We start from the raw sequence: 16110 nt of genomic DNA, 5'->3' as shown, positions 1-16110 counted from the left end.
TATATTGTGACAATGCCTAGGAATCCTGCAGTACAGCCACAGTGCAAACACAACGATAGTGCGCTTTCACTGCAGCTGGGCTGTTTTTGTAGTGCGGCATTTGCTTGATGACATACTTCAATAGACAGGAGTAAATCTCTAGTCTAATAAAAGTCCTGTATACGTGAGTGCAACCCAGAAACTCTGAGACAGGACATGCTGAAAGGGAAGCTGAACACGGAGTGTGCTGGGTGTAGAGTACATTGCTGTTGAATGTGGAGATTGAATGTGGAAAATAAATACACTAGATCTTCAGAAGTCCTCATTTTAATAACTTAGGGAGTGTTAGGAAGAGAAGTGTAGATATCTATTAACAATACTTTTGAAGAAAATGGCAATCCTTTGTGCTGTCTGTAATTCACTTGCTGGTAAGGAGATGCTGTGATTATTGAACTGTTCTGACCATAGTTCAATTAATCCATCAATAGCAAGTCTTTTTGCTTTTCTTATAAAGAACTTTTAGTAGTGCATTATTCTTTTGGGGCACTTGAGTACTTAATAAAGGAGCCTGATAATGTGCCTTTATGCTGATATCCTTATCTCGGAGGACCTAGTTTGGCTGCAGACTTTGGGAGTTTGGGGTGTTCTTTTTTTCTCTGGTGGTCACAGAAGAAGGTTTTGTAGCCGAGTTCTGGTCTGTGACATCAGCGCCGCTTCCCTGGGGAACGTGGGTTCACGGAGACGCGAGGGACTTCTCTGAGCCCTGCGTAGGTATGGAAGTTGTCAGTGATAACATATTCTTCGGTTTGCCTTTGATGTCTAGACAGTCTGATGGCACCGAAGTCAAAATCTTGTTTTTGTGATCTTTGTAATTTGGGGAGTACTTTTGATTCAGGAATATGCATACATAGGGCAGAACTGTACAGGTACTGTGTAAGTAGTTATGATTTCCTTATGTTGACAGTGTTATATTAAAGGTTCCAGTAATGGTTACTCACTTTTAGTTTGGTGGGAAAACTAAACTGGAACATTACTACTTTACAGCAGGAAATCTAAAATAACATGTAAAGTCTTATAGAGAAGAAGGGAGGACTTCATCTTTTTTAAATTGTCAAATAGACAAATCCCAGTTGCTGGAATATAATGGATTAAAACATGCTGTTACCCTACTATAGGAACTGGAATTTATGGTTTGCATGCTGACTGACATAGTAATGTGTTGCATTTTCTTTAGCAGTGTTATACTTCCAGCCTGTTGTGTTGGAGGATTTTTTTCTAATGGAAGCATTAGGTCGTGGAGATGATGCGGGTGCAATTTCAGAAAAATTTCGTTTGAATGTTTACAAAGAACGATCTGTGTTTGACTGCTGAATTTGTATGGCTTTAGAAGGTAGGATATCTAATTGACAACCCTGATATGAAGACCTTAGAAAACAGCCTCATCCTTGGGATATTAGCCTGTGCTTTCTATCTGCCTTTGATAGTTTCCTATAAAAAAGTCACTATCCCAGCAGAGCTGAAGTCAGTTGTAGCTAAAGTCTCAGTCAACACCACATCCTGCAGTGTGACCTGTGGGCTGGGCGTCAAAGTGGAGGAGATGTGTGAGATCACTCCCGCCGGAGAGAGGAGGAATTGCACCTTACGCAGGTCGGACTGCCTCACCAGCTGGATTTGTGGCTTACTCCACTTCACGGTCCCCGCGGACAAACCGTTTGAGATCAGCTGCCTGAGCTCAGATGCGACTGGCATTGATAGCCAAGCCTATACTTACACGTGGAGGCTTGCCCAAGGCCTTATCACTACGAACGATGCACTGTTCAAACCTTTCAAAAACCCTGATTCTGTCATCAAACTTTCTCCTACCAGGGAGTCTGATGCGGGGACTTACCGATGTGATGTGCAGATGACAAAGACGTTCAAAGTCATCAAGAGGATCTACTTTGGGATCAGGGTGATCCGAAATGACTTAGTGGATCTGGACTTTCAAAAATCCTTGACTTTGGAGCAGAAAATAGTGGAAAATGAAGAGGAAGGAAACAAACAAAACATCACCCACATAGAAATGCGACAGCAGCAGAGCTTTTGGCAGAGTAAATTACTGAATGAGCCCTTGATAGGAGTTGGAAGTGGGGTGATAGGAGGTGTCTTGGTGAGCATAGCTCTCTACTTTTTGCGGAAGATTTGGAGAAGCAACGCTGCAGAGAAATGAATTGAGTTTTAATGCAATTTCTTGGCCCTGTCTTGCTTATTGTAATGTATATAACAATATTAGTATTGACGCAATATTTCACAGTGATCTTTTTTTTTTTTTTTTTCTGGCTGACATACTTTATTAAGCTTCACAAGTCTGGTAACAGATGAAATAATTGGTGAGTTAGCACTGGATTGTAGAGCCAGATCTTGAGTTTTAGTGGTGTAGTGCAGAAAATACCTCCAGACAGGGCAAGGCAGTCGACCTCTACATTGTGTAAAAGGATGGTTAATGTGATGTTATTCCTGCAGTGACCCAGATAGGAGCTGGAGGACACTGACAGCCACAGAAAATTGTCCACTGCTTGCCACTGTTTTGCTGTGCTGCTCTAACTGGTCTTTACTCCATCTCTAGGTGTTCCTTTTTCTTTTTCTTCTTCTTTTGGAGCTAATACTTTGGGATCCTCTTTTTTTTTTTTTTCCTCAAAATTTCTTCTGCCTTGTCCAGGCCTCTGTGGTGGTGTGAGTTGACACAGACTGCTCATTTTAGTAGGTGGTGTTTCTTCAGCAGGATGTGCAGAGAAGTGAGGGCATCTTCAAGCCGGGCCTAGAAACCAGGTTTCCTGCTTGCCTGGTGTCCTGTCTGTCAAATCCAAGAGGTCCAGTCTCAGTAGCTGGGAGTGTGGGGACTGTGTGGGGATCACCTATAGATGTTTAAATTTCTCTGCTGGAGCCTGGATAACTGTAAGGTATCATCAAGCGATAGCTTGGAGCTACCTGTTTTCTGTCTAGTTTAGAATAGTGAAGCAGGGTGCATAGCACAAGCACATCTTCAATTAAAGCACCACTGCTTAGGAATATGACTGGATGCTTTTGCAACAACTCAGAACTGAGCTGTTCCCTAAAATCTTAAAGGGAAAGGAAGGGGAAGAGTTCACTTAGTCTGTGGATTTTTCATTTCTTCTAACGATAACAAGTATATAACATGCAGCAGCTCAGTGGGGAGTGCTGCTGTCCTTGGTAGCCGAATTCACAGAGGGACCTATTAGGTGTCTTCTCTAGTTTCTGTCTCCGTTTTACAGTAAACAACTATATTTACTAAGTCTCTTTTGTTTTTTGTTTTTTCTTTTTTTCTTTTTCGATGAAATGAAGTACAAGAATGCATAGCACATCCAGTTCTGGGGAAAATAGTGATATAGCTCTAATATTTATGATTGAAGCATATGCCGCATATTGTTTTTGGTTTTCTTTTTTCTTTTTTCTTTTTTTCTTTTTTACCAGAACAAAAATAACTCTTTAATGTGGAAAGAGATAGATGTACAAGTAAATACCTTATCTGCAGACCACCTTATATAAAGAATAGATTGAAATGTAGCGGGCCAAATCTTCATGTACAGTTAAGTACGTAATAAGCATTTTAGGACAATGGTCTGTGGACCCCAGAGTCCTCAAACTACATTTGAGTGGCGAAGTAAGCCTATTATCAGGGCTGAATTCGCTATTTGCAGTTCTACTGAGTCCCCTATTTCTGCAGGGAAACTTTAATGGGCACAAATAAGTGGCAGAAGTTTGTAAACTTCTGTGCTGAGAGAAGAAGATGCCTCTTCTGTGTATGTTTTCTGAAAGTCCGATTGTGTTTATGTAGAACTGAAGGTGCCCTGAGTAGCCTGGGTGGGAGCTTTTGGAAAGATGCTCTCTTCCTTCCTGAGCCCTCCAGCTCCTCTGGGAGCAGACCGGCGGGTTGCTACACTGTCGTGACGGACAGCGAGGGACTGTATGTTGTTCTTCCATTCAGTGACCTGGTCCCATGGGTCAGAAGCTCCTGGCTGGTGATCCAGTTGTCCAAGATTTTTTTGCTTCTGTTCTTCATCAGCTGCTTCTGGCTCAGCTCAACAATACTGAAGTTTCTTCTACATTCAGTGCTGGCTTTCTCTTCATTCAGCTGTTCCCTCTGGCTCTGCATCTTAAACTCTTTTCTCTGTTTCTGTTCCTTGGCTAGGAGCATATGCTGCTTTCTTTGAGCCTTATTCCAGTATCTCCCAATCTTTAACTCACTAAGGGCATCCTCGTCTGTGGTCATCCCATTGCATTCTTCTGTGATTTGCAAGGCCCTGTCTTTTAGTAGCCGGTTCTTGTGTTGCTTCTTCAAGGACTGCTTGCTCCTTCCACATGGCAGCCTCCATCTGTTCCCATTATCTCCTACTTTGCCCTCTGGGCTTTCATTGCATCGCTTTGGTTTTGCTGATACTCTAGCCTGGTCACTTAGACGCTCTACAGCAGCCTCTTCCTGCAGCAAGCTCATGTAGCTCCTGTAGTGACGGGCGTGATAAGGAATTGTAACCTGTTCTGGGTCAGCAGTGATGTGCGTTGCTGAGCAGGAAGCTGGTTCTGATTCACTGCCCTGTTTTACTGATTTGTTGTTCTCCTTTGCTTTACTCCTGTGCCCACTTGCTGCACTCTCAGACAGCGTTCACTTTTCTGCTGCAGCCCTTTCTCTTCGGCAGTGCTGTTTTCACCAACCGGAAGGCACTTGGGGAGCCGCTGGTCCTTCTGTTCGTGTTGCTTGCAGCCCTCCTGACCTGGGAGGCATTCGTTGTGCCCTGTTAACGTATCTGTACTGGCTGCATCTGCCTTCCAAGAGGTCTTGAAATCTCCTGTGCTCCCCTGCACTTAAGCCACAGAAACTGGAATCACTTACCTCATCATCGGTGAGGAAGTCACCTGTAGGTAGCTGACCTCTTGCAGGTGGTGTGTCAGCACAGAGATCCATGCTGGGACCTTTCTGGCAATAGGCTTCTTCTGCTTCCGCATTGGGCCCTGAATTCTCATCTGGCTGAGTGCTGATATCAGTAAAGCCAAGTCCACTGTCCCACTCAGGATGGAGCAGAAATGCCTGTTTTTCTTTTTTTCCTTTACTGCTTCCACTTTCTGCCTAAAAACAAACATCCACAAGCTGTTAGTTGGGCTCTCCCCCTCTGGCTAAGCATGAATCATCTCTCTAAGCATCCTCCAAGCGTATGCAATGGCAGGATTTCTCTCTTGCCTTCAGCTGTTTCCACACTGCTGTGAACAGACTGAGGCTTGGGCTCACCGAGCTCTCGGACACCCTGGATAGAGCAACAGGGATGGAACAGCAGCTGCTGGAGCTTAGCTCATCTCGATGAATGAGGGCTAATGCCTGCAAGAGAGAAATATAATGAGAGCAGGGAATGCTAAATCCAGGTGTAGCAGACTTAACAATGCAAAGCTGAGGTGACTGAAAAAGATTTTCAGCAGGCATGGAGGCAAAAACAGATGGGATACTTTGTAGTTCAGCTTTTCGTCTTTTACTGTGGTGCAGGGGGCATGAAGCAGGTAATTAGATTTGTTATCGCTGTTGCAATCCTGTGGCAGCAAGTAATCAAAGAAAGACCTGTGGAGAAACCGAACAGAAACAGAGGTTTATTCTGCCACAGCCTTGAGAAGGGGGCTGGATCTGTTCTTTCGCGTACTGAGATTCATATTCTTTTACTGTATGAATGACCAAACCAGACAACCAGTAGCTAGGCAAGAGCTAAATCTGGCTGGTTTAAGGTGCGTGGATGCAGTGGATTAGAAGTTCAGCTTGGAGAGATGTTGGCTGATCCTGTACTTTGCATGCTGTGCTCAAACCTGTCCAGCCTTAGCCCTTCAGTAAGCATGTACCGCGTGTAAAAACCAGCACGGTATCAGGAGGTGTAACAGGATCCATGGAAGATGGTAAACATCTGGAAAATCAACACGGGAGGCATTGCTTTTCCTTCTGTTTGCTGTTTTCTTTAACCACAGGTAGGGATTTCATGGATGCAGCTCGTCTTGTAGCAAAGTTAGTACAGCGGAAAGCTCAGGAGAAGTAGAAGCAGCCTTCCTGAAGCAGTCACACACCTGCCAGAATATAAATTTCTAATACTATACTTCATCTGTATCACAGTGTAGCTCAGGTTAGTTTCAGTATAGCCGCTGTGTTTTAAATGTCATTGCTACTTTTTAGGAGATATTTCTTTATCTCAAGCAATGTGTTGTACATACCCGTCTAGGCAGAGATTAAAATCCGAGGGGGTGCAGCTCTCTGCTGTGTGGTGTTGCTCATCCTCTGCTCTGGAGTCAGTCTGGGTTGCAGCATCGGATGTCTTGGGAGCTTGTGGGCCGACTTCTGTCCGTGCACCGCCAGCGTGATCTGCTCCCCTGTGCATCGGAGAATTTCTAAGACCTCCTGTAAGCTGGCATGGGAGATATCTTTTCCATCGACCTGGTTAAGAGAAGTGCGTTACAAAAGAATCCATTCATGCTTACTAATCTTGCTTCTTTTTTTTCAATGCAGAATTCCCTTTCCCTGCCAAAGAGCTCCCCTGTCCCCAAAGCTGCTGACTCTACTACGGAATAACTGTGAGAATTAACTGCTGGGAGGCTCAGAAACCTCTCCCTAATTTAAGAGATTGATGTAGGTAGGGCTTTTAATAGCTTCCTCATTCTGCTGCAGAGATGAGAGATGAGATCATATCTCTATTGCTAATGTGCTTATAAGATTTCTATTAAAAAATCATTACAGTAAACTACATGTGTTTTGCACTGGTTTACTGTTAAGTTGCCCCTCTGTTACCTGCTTGAGGTTAACTGGCTTTTTTTATTTTAAAACCTATTCCTAATCAACTTAACTAAAAATTTTGCAAGCCTTTTTTAAGTAGGGTGGAACATGCTCATGTAGCCTTTTGCTCAGATTTAACACCACAGTTTGAGTTCACTCTGCGAATAAGTTGAGACCTAGATTTTTTTTGTTCCATCTCATCACCTCCCCCTAGACTCTCTTGTCACCCCCAAGGAAATCTCCTTTCCCGCAGCCTTTCACAAGCAGCCTGGACCTCGGGCTCCCCGGGGAGCCCGCTGCACGCCGGACCGCGTTTACCCAGTCCACGTCTCTTCCATCAAGGAGCTGCTTTGCGGCCGGTGCCTGTAGCATACATCGCAGCATGTGCAGAGGGCATCCACCCTTTCTACTATACGTAGGCAAGAATACAGTATTTAATGACGACTGAAGTAGGCACTGTCCACACACCTGATATACAGGGCTCTTTTTGCCTGACAAATATGAAGAAATGGGCAACTGGACTTTGTAACTTGGAGATACCAGTCACAGGGGAAAGGAAGGGGCTGTCAGCAGCTCTGCTTGCTGCCTACTCTCCTGTCCCTTCTGGGTGGGATGAGACCTCCTCCTGGCATATCTGGGGCAGGATGCCGGATCCCTCTGTGCTGAGGAGCTCCCCCAGGAGCAGGAGCAGACGTGTGCTTGGTTTGGGAGCTAATGGTGAAAATCAACAAAGAGAAGCTGCCCCATCTGGAAGGGGCTCTTTGCGCTTTGTAATGTAAATGCAGCACTTGCATCCTGTGCACAGCTGTGTTTTAGAAATGCAGAAAGATTACATGAAAGGTCCAGGACAAGCCGTTTTCTCCCTGCTCAGCTGAGGAGGTCAGAGCTGGAGCCAAAAGGGTTTTTCATCTTTTTAGAGAGAGAATTTGCAGTTCCTTTACAAAGCAATTGTATCCTCCCTTTTTTGCTAGGGGAAAGACAGATGCCTGGAGTGGGAAAGGTTAATATATTTTTTCATGTTTATTTTAAGGTGGAGGGCAGTGTTGTGGAGTATGGTTCCTGCTATCAGAAAGGATGAAGCTGGGCCTTTTATTCACCTAGTTCCTGTTTGAAATGGCACTTGCCTTGTCTGCGTTTGTGTTTTTTAACAGCCTAAAACATGCTTTCTAACGTTCATTTCAGCAGGTGTGTGGAAGGGGGAAGGAAGGGAGAAGCAGTCTGAACTGCGGGGAAAGAAAAGTCACAAAAGGGGAACGCGGGAGGTAGGAGCTGCGCGGGGAGGTCAGTGGAAGCAGCTGCAGCAAGGATCCCTTGGAGCAGTGTTCTCTCTCCATCCCTATGTTTCTTTCTGTCTCTTCCTGTAATCTGTGTTTCCTTGGTTGTCATATCTGTTCACCCCAACATAAGCAGCTGATTTGTGGAAAAGCATGTCTCTTTCTGCTCCGAGTTGGTTGTATGGTGCCTAAATTGTTGCCTCCAATCGTTGCTGTTTGTCTCCCTCACTTGCAGGAGAAGATCTCGGGGCGACCGTACGCAAACCCTGCTTGCTCTAGCCTCCCAGCTGGAGATACTTAATGGTACAAACTTCTGCTGCCTGCTGATGGCCTTAAGTGTCAGGAAGCCGTTAGCATTGTACATGCTAAAACCAGACAGATTGCAGGAGGGAGGAAGTCAATTTGCTAATGGCATTATCACTTTGAAAGAAAGAGGTAATAACAGAATGGAGGGGCATAGGCAGCTGTTTAGATTGCTGTTAGCTGCTGAAGCTTATCTAAATTGAATAACTAGATTGCCTTAACTGCTGGAATTTGAACAGCAGCAAAGAGGAAAACAAACCCCATATGCTTCTTTTGCAACAAGATGTGGCTGTCTGACTTTTCCTTCTTCTGCACATTGATCTGTTCATTTACTTGTTCCTGCAGTTTCCTGAAGCAGTTCAGCGATCTACTGAAACATATTGAGCAACGCAGAGCTCTGTTGCGTTCACGTTCCCGGCTTTCCCCAGCACCCTTCCTTCTTCTCACGTGCTGCTGTTCCTCTCCCTTTGGCCCATTTATTTAGTAGCTCGTTTACTGCAGCTATTCCTAAGCCTCACTCAGGATAAAGGAAGTAACTAGAAATGGGATAATTTTCTTCATTGACCTTTGCTTTTATAAAGCACCTTTCCTAGTCACATATTTCAAAGCATTTTACAAAGCAATAGAAAATTGGGTTCTGTGAAAGCAGCAACTGTGCTGGCGAATGCACCTGCATTTTTCCCAGGAAATTGCAGCTTTTTGGCAGTGACTTCTGCTGCAAAATACTGCGTAAATATGTGCATTTGTTGTCTGTCTCTAGCAATGCCAGCTTAGGCCTGCGAACGCGTGTGCAAAGCAACGCTGATGCTAAATATTATTTTAGGTCATGTGTCATCTTAGGTCAAGTACAGAAAAATGAATTTGCTGTTGTAGCACTAATCCTAAGCAGGAATGTTTTAATTAACTCTAAATTAGGATGTGCTGAATCAAATGTAGATTGTTATGAGCTTTTTTGTGCTTAGTTCAGATAATTGTTGATTTGTTTCCATGACTTAATTTGATCAGAGTCTTTAGACCAGAGTAATTTAGCAGTAAGTAGAATAACTCCTTGCTGTGCTTTGACTGGTTTGAGGTTTCTTCTTTAGCGAGGATTTTGTCTTTGGCTTCAGTGAGGGTCAATAAATCAACACTACTGAACAGCAACTGAGTGCCAATAAGGGCCAAATTCTTTACACAATAAAATATGATTGTTCAAGTTTTCAAATATTGCATTCCAACTTCTTTTGAAAGTCTGGCTTTCCTGGTGCACACAACCCCCTCCCCAAAATGATAGGACTGAAATGAACAGTAGACGAGTAAAACAAAAACAACAGGAGCAAAGCTGTGTGCAGAGCATTAAAGGTGCTGTCCCTCCGTTGCTCCTGATGCTGTGAACGTTGCTTTATTTTGCTGTCTTGTCCACAGAGGTAACAAGATCAACTGCTTATTTTTTGAGTAGGAGTTTTATGAAAAGCTGAGGTTGTGCTGCTTGTCTGAACAAACACTTTCATCAGCCAAGTCCATCCTCATCTTTTGATATGAAATAAGAGGAAAACCCAGGGTATGAAACGCTTTCAAAGTGGGAAGAAACATCTCTTACATATGTGGCTTTAAAGATTTACTCACAGAGGTAATTTGCTTGTACCTTGATTTGGTCCCAAAAGGAGAGAAGAAAGATCATTTTCAAGCTGTTCCTCCCTCCTGACGCTTTCGTTGTGGGTTCCCAGGAACAGAGCCGGCTCTGCGGGTGTTTCGAGCCTCCTTTGAATTCCCTCTGCCAGTCTGTCCCGGCTTCTGAGCTCATTCAGACGAGCATCTGCCCCTTTCTCTGTTCCTTACACTTAAAAACCCCTTCCCTTGTTTATCGTTCTGGGGGAGAGGGGTCTGTCTTTAACCCCGGGACCAATCCCCAGGCCAGTTTGTCTAAGCTTGTTTGCTCTTTGTGGAAACCGCCTGTTTCTACTTGATACCTTCTCACTTCCAAGGAAGGTCTGCTTTTATTCTGTCTCTTTACATCTGTTTTGTGAGAGGGGAGCTGGATCGGTGCAAATCCTTTGCTTGCCCATTTGGTATTTGCAAGTGAAGTGACAGTCGTATGGGAGGCACTTAGCGAGATCTGTGTGCTCGGGTCCAGGCTGGGGACGGGAGAGCAGCGGGCGTTGCTGTGTGGGCAGCAAACACTGGGTTGGACAAGAGGACACCTGGAAACAAGAAACGCGCTAAAATATCTCTGGAGACTTAATGAGGAGGATGTTTTTTCAGGTGGGGCACAAAGCATTAGCCATGGGGCAGATTCCTTTTAATTCTTGCAGTGTTTTGTTTTGACACGGATTTTAAGGGATTTGCTTGAACTGTCTTTTTCTGTGACTTTAAACAAAGGAGTAGTAAACCAGTTCAGCCTCCCTCCTCCTCTAAGAAAACCCCCAAACAACTCAAATTAATTTGAACCTTATGCTGAAATGTTTTAGGTGTCACAGAAGGCTAGCTAACCACTTTTTCTTGGTATCTGTGTAGAAAAATACGTTAGGATGCTGAAATACCACAATTAGTGCTCGGTTTCAGCCTTAATACCTGAAATCTGTGTAGGAAGCCTTTGCTTGAAATACCCAGACAATCCTCGATAAACCGTTGTTGGTTCTTAAATGCAGCCGAGCTCTTGTGTGCTTACGAAGTTCAGCTCGTCCTGGCCCCCTCCCTCAGCACGCGGTGCGTCGCGGCCCACCTGCAGCTCCTGCCGCGGCAGCGCCCGAGCCTTCCTGGCACGCTCGCTCCCCGGGGCCACGCTCGCCTTCCCGGTAGGACCCGCCTGTTTGTCAGGAGCGATAAATTCGCCTGCTTAAATTGCATCACGTGCACCGGCATCTAACGATGCTCTGGAGGAAGCAGCCGTGCCCTTGCAGGGGCTGCGCTGGGGAGCGATTCATCTGGGGAGCTGCTTCCCGTAACGATGCTTCTCTCGCCTTTGCAAAGCCCTGAGCTAATTAACGGCCTCGGTGAGCTGTGGCTGAGCCCGAGCCCCGCACCAAGAGGGGCAGAGGGGCCGGAGCCTGCAAGGGGGCCTGAGCACCCCTGGCCTGGTGTCCCGGGGCCAGTTTCCCTCCACCCGCTCTGCTTTGCGGTGGGTGCTGGGGTAGCGCCTGGAAGCCGGCGGCGGGGATTGCTCGTATGGGAGCCAAACACCCTCCCAGGGCCAGAGTGGGTCTCCCTGCTGATTAATCTGACATAATACAGGCCAGGAGATTTCAGGCAGTACTTCTTCCATGAAGGGAGTGATCTTCTACAGCATAAGCAAACCTTTGCAGGCCCGGTAGCTCATGGCTGAGCCAGTGGATAGCTTTTCTGAAAGGCTTCCAGTCTTGGTGTAAAAACCTGTGAGTGATGAAGCTTCTTGGCAAGCCGTTCCAACAAGCAATTACCCTTTCTGCTAATAAGCTGTATGAAATTTCTAATCTGAGTTTTCTAGCATTAGGTTCTAGTAACTGGGATACTAGCCAGACAGATCACACTATGTTAATTTATCTAATTAGACCCTCAAAACCAGCAATTCCTTGCACCAGGTGTAGTCTCACCTCTTTTTGGTAGCTGCCACTGTCATGGGATAGAAAAAGGGCTTACTATATCTTAATTGAATTAACTTTTGCTGAGGGGTTCAGCCCCATGTGGATGGAGTCTCGGTGGGCTCCTTGTCTGTGTTAACGGCGCAATTGGCAGTCAGGAGGAGAAACATAGTCCTGAGCCGGGGGGGCTCTGAGCAGGCAGGTGCTAATTGTGTTCAAAGCTGGACAGAAGTACTGCAGACTCCAATAGTTGTCTAAAGTCTCTGAGGATCTTTATTTATGAACTGCGTGCTACTGTAGGCAATAAAGAACTATAATCACAGTAAATACAGTATGTTTACAATGTTTCCTGTTTGTTTTTCTTAAAAAAGATTTGTACAACAAAATTATTGAGAAGAAAACTGTCCTGCTCCTGTGTGGTGAAGTATGATTAAAATATTCACAGCAGAGGGTTTGTATGGATGGGGGAAGCTTTGCAGGTTCAGTGCAGGTGGGATTTAGGGACCCCTCCTCTCCACCCAAGGCAGTAGCCGAATGTGATGCCTGCGTTATCCAAATGACTTGTTGGGCAAAGCTGTGAGAGCGTCTCCCATTCAGGACACAGCACCTAGTCTGCCCTGCTCTAAACCTGAGATGTTCTTGATTCAAACCCATGCAGTTGAGCACTGAATTTAGCCCAGATTGCCTAAAACCAGAAACGCAATGTTCAGTTTGAAAGTTCAGTAGTGTCAGGCGGAAGATTGTCATGTTAAATATGAGTAGAAGTGTACAGCATCTCTCCTTTGAGAATCTCAAAACACTTCACCCTTGTTGCTTCCTCCCTACAGCATCCCGTTGAGGTCGGTATTACCAGCAAGCAGTTAGATGGACCCTGGATAACTGTCCTTTGCGAGCCCATGCGGTGCTGGGAGCAGCAACCATGAGTCTTAACTCCAGTTCCTGTGACTTAATCCCTAAAGCAAACACTCGGACCAGTTAAGCGTAGGGGATTCTTAGTGGGGCAGGAAACCGATTTGCAGCTTAGTGCAGTAGCCTAAATCCAACAAACTCTCTTAAGATGTTGAAAATCTAAGGTTGCCGTCTGCCCGCCTCTAAACATCTTTCCTTTTAACTCCTCTGCTGCACTTTAGGAAGCTCTGACCAGCTTCACAATCTGCTCCTTCCACATCCTTTCTTCCTGTTGGTAGCTCTGTATGTGTGTATGTATAGAGCCATGAGCTTTATATGTAGTTTTATATAGTCCGGATGAAGTTCAAGTAGCTACAGATGCTGCCTTGGCCGTGCCTTACTAAAGGAGCAGGTGTACGTATAAATCCGTGTGCATCACCTAACCCCCAATAAATAATACGGAAAAATGGGCTGCCTGAGACAAAGCAGGCTTCGTCTTAACATAGCTTGCTGTTTATGTGCTAAAACTGAGCTGTCTGGGCCAGAGTGGGTTATTTAGCCTGTAACCACCTGGCCTGAACTTGGGCTTTCTCATCTACCGATGCTGGAAGATCTTTGCTGCCCCACTCCTTCCCCAACATACTCTGTCCTTCACCCATGCTATTGCCTCATGCTTACCTGTAGTATTTGATAGTGCGTCTTTATCTTTTCTGCTCTGCAGCTCTTCAGTAGCAGTGAATCCCCCCAGAAATTACCAAAAACCTGTGGGGCAGAGACTGCCTGTTTCCCCTGTGCTCATTTCAGGGCCTCTTTATGATGATGCTCAAGAAACGCTTATGTCGGCCGAGCTGTGACGAGCTGACTTAGGCACTTACAACCAGGGGGCCGAGAGAGCGCAGAGGTGAGGGCAGGCTTGGCCCTGTCCAAGGGCTCGTGCGGGGGCTGCGCAGCCTCGCTGCGGTCTGCGCTGCCGTGGGTACGCTCTCTTTGGTGCCTGAGCTAGGTAGTTTAAATTAACTCCGGTATTTGGCATGACCTGCAATTGCACCTTTGACAGCAGTGTGAATGAACAGATGCTTTCAGACTGCACAGTACTTGTAAATGCAGAATGACCAGCTTCTGCCTTTTCAGAAAGGGAAACTGAGGCAGAGAATGGTGAAATAGTTGCTTGGAGCTGTAGATGGAGTCAACATGTACCTTTTTGCGTGCATGCATAATGCTTAAAATGCTGCAAAAACTAAACAGTGTTTTGGTTTAAAATGTATATTGATGATGCTACTGAATATCAAACATACCATTTTATCTTTTCAAAGAAGAGGCATTCCTTGAATTCAAATTGAAGCCATTTAACTTTCAAGGGGATCTACTTGTAAGTCACTTAAAGGTTTTAGAAAATGTTGTCCATGTATTTTACATATTAGAATATTTGCAATACCCCATTTGCAAGAACATTTGCAATGCAGAGCAATGCTAACTGGAACATTTGAAATCCAACTCATGTAATTTCTCACTTCTTATATAAAATGTGCCTGTGATCTAGCTGAACAAAGAAATGTATGGAAAATGCATTAACCTTCCCAGATTACAAGTTGCTGCTATTTAAAACCAAGTGGCGTTGCAGCATTTAGATACTGTGTTCATCATGTTGTTTTAAAGTGTCTTGCTTTCCAACGCTGTAAAGTTGAATGAAATGAGTGTAGCCACTAGTATTGCCAGACACATTTGGAAGCATCTGTTGGGAGCCGTGTTTATGTAAGAGACATCATATAGCCTGCGTTGTTAGACCTAGACGGATGCTGAATCTCAGTCCTTGAATTTCGCAGGAGTGCTTAGCTTAGCTTTGTTCGCTTGTGGGAGCTCCCTGGGAAAGCCGGCGATTCAGCTCCCGGACGGGGCTGATGACGTGCGGTGGGGCCGTCACAGGTGGCCTCATGCAGAGTCTGTGTCCGAAACCGGGACGAATGTGACTGCAGCAAAGCCGGGCACGTGTGCCGCAGGCCGGAGCAGCTCCCTCCTGCAGCGGTGGCCCTTCCCGAGGAGCGCAGCAGGCTTTTCGGTACCGGCGAGTTGTCTTCTGGTCCCACCCTGCGGAGTACTCGGCGGGGTCACACCTGGGCTGACTCCCGCTTCTGCATCTCAGTTCGGTGAAGACTTTTCAGGCACATCATTTTATCCCTCTGCTTTCGTCTGCTCCTCTGCCAAACAGGGTCCGCGCTTCTGTAGGGCTGCTGTGAGAGTCATCCAGCAGTGCTTCGAAGCTCCACAGCTCCCGGACAGATTATGCCTCCTAGATGTTATCGTCGTGGCTAGCACTAGTTCTGCGTATCGATCAGGTAACTGTTGTCCAAGCCCTAATTTGCTCTGTTTTTGAGATAACACTGAATTCCTTATTTTCCTTTTATCTCATCTTTTGTGGGAGAAAGGTTGAAGGCCCGGCAAGATTGAGGTGACAAGATAACAAAAATGCTGAATTATTAACAACATAAAATATTTTGCCAGAAAAGCTTCCAAACATCAATAAAAATATTTTAAAATCTTCAAAAACTTAAATCATACAAAAATATAATTTATATTTAGATGTTATTCATAAAGATGTGTTACAACCTGCTAGAGGGACCGAGGGGGTAATTCATGGTGGAGCTGCAGAGTGACATGGAAGTAGCTATGGACAGGGTCTGGGGGGCTGATAGTTCCCTCCCTTTGCTGCCTGCTTCAGCCTGCCTTGTATCAGTGGGCACTGCTGTCTCTTTTTTTGCTTTATCTCAAGGATTATTTGTAACGGAAACGATGAAGTGCTCTTTCTTTTCCCTGCAGCTGTCCTCTAAATGTTTAGATTTTTTCCTGAAGTTTATTTTTCCTCTCCTGTCTCTTAAAACTCGTTTGCTGAACACGTAGGAGCCCACCTTTGTCCTCACACAGGGGCCTTGCATTACACACTGCGAACCTCCTCGTGCATTTACCTTCTCGCTACCAGTGTAGGCCAGATGCTACAAGATTATAATGGGACACTGTAGATATATACAATAGGGCATAGCTCCTCTGGGAGGCCAGGGATTTATGTATCTAAGCTCTTAATTGCTCACTAAGGTCCAGGACAGTAGTTTTAAAATGATTAGCCAGAGCCAGCTGTCCATGACCCGTGTCTGACATCTAGGGCTAGACCGCTGATGAGATGCATCTCCTAAACAAGTGCTGGTTCAAGCTCATGTACTCCTGTCTGCAGCTTGCTTGCTGTAGTTAACGTGTCTATGTTGCTGTTAACATGTGCAGCGACTGTGCCGGGGAAACCTGAGCACTGGAGTCTGCAGGTGTAGTGGCACGACTCCTTAGAGCTATT

At 45.4% G+C, this 16110-nt stretch overlaps 1 protein-coding gene across 1 annotated transcript; it reads left to right on the top strand.

Moving 5' to 3' along the window:
- The first annotated feature begins 89 nt into the window (after nucleotides 1–89).
- On the top strand, nucleotides 90–2642 carry TMEM81 (transmembrane protein 81). The gene has a single exon (XM_026111967.2). The coding sequence runs from the start codon at nucleotides 1397–1399 to the stop codon at nucleotides 2186–2188; it is 792 nt and encodes a 263-aa protein (XP_025967752.2). The 5' UTR covers nucleotides 90–1396; the 3' UTR covers nucleotides 2189–2642.
- Nucleotides 2643–16110: the final 13468 nt, after the last annotated feature.

The sequence above is a fragment of the Dromaius novaehollandiae genome, chromosome 27 (genome assembly GCF_036370855.1).
Source record: "Dromaius novaehollandiae isolate bDroNov1 chromosome 27, bDroNov1.hap1, whole genome shotgun sequence".
In the NCBI taxonomy this organism is placed as follows: domain Eukaryota; kingdom Metazoa; phylum Chordata; class Aves; order Casuariiformes; family Dromaiidae; genus Dromaius; species Dromaius novaehollandiae.
This window is presented reverse-complemented; position numbering and strand designations above follow the sequence as displayed.

Excerpts from the sequence above, each read along its gene's own strand:
- TMEM81 (XM_026111967.2), top strand. The coding sequence starts at position 1,397 with ATGAAGACCTTAGAAAACAGCCTCATCCTTGGGATATTAGCCTGTGCT.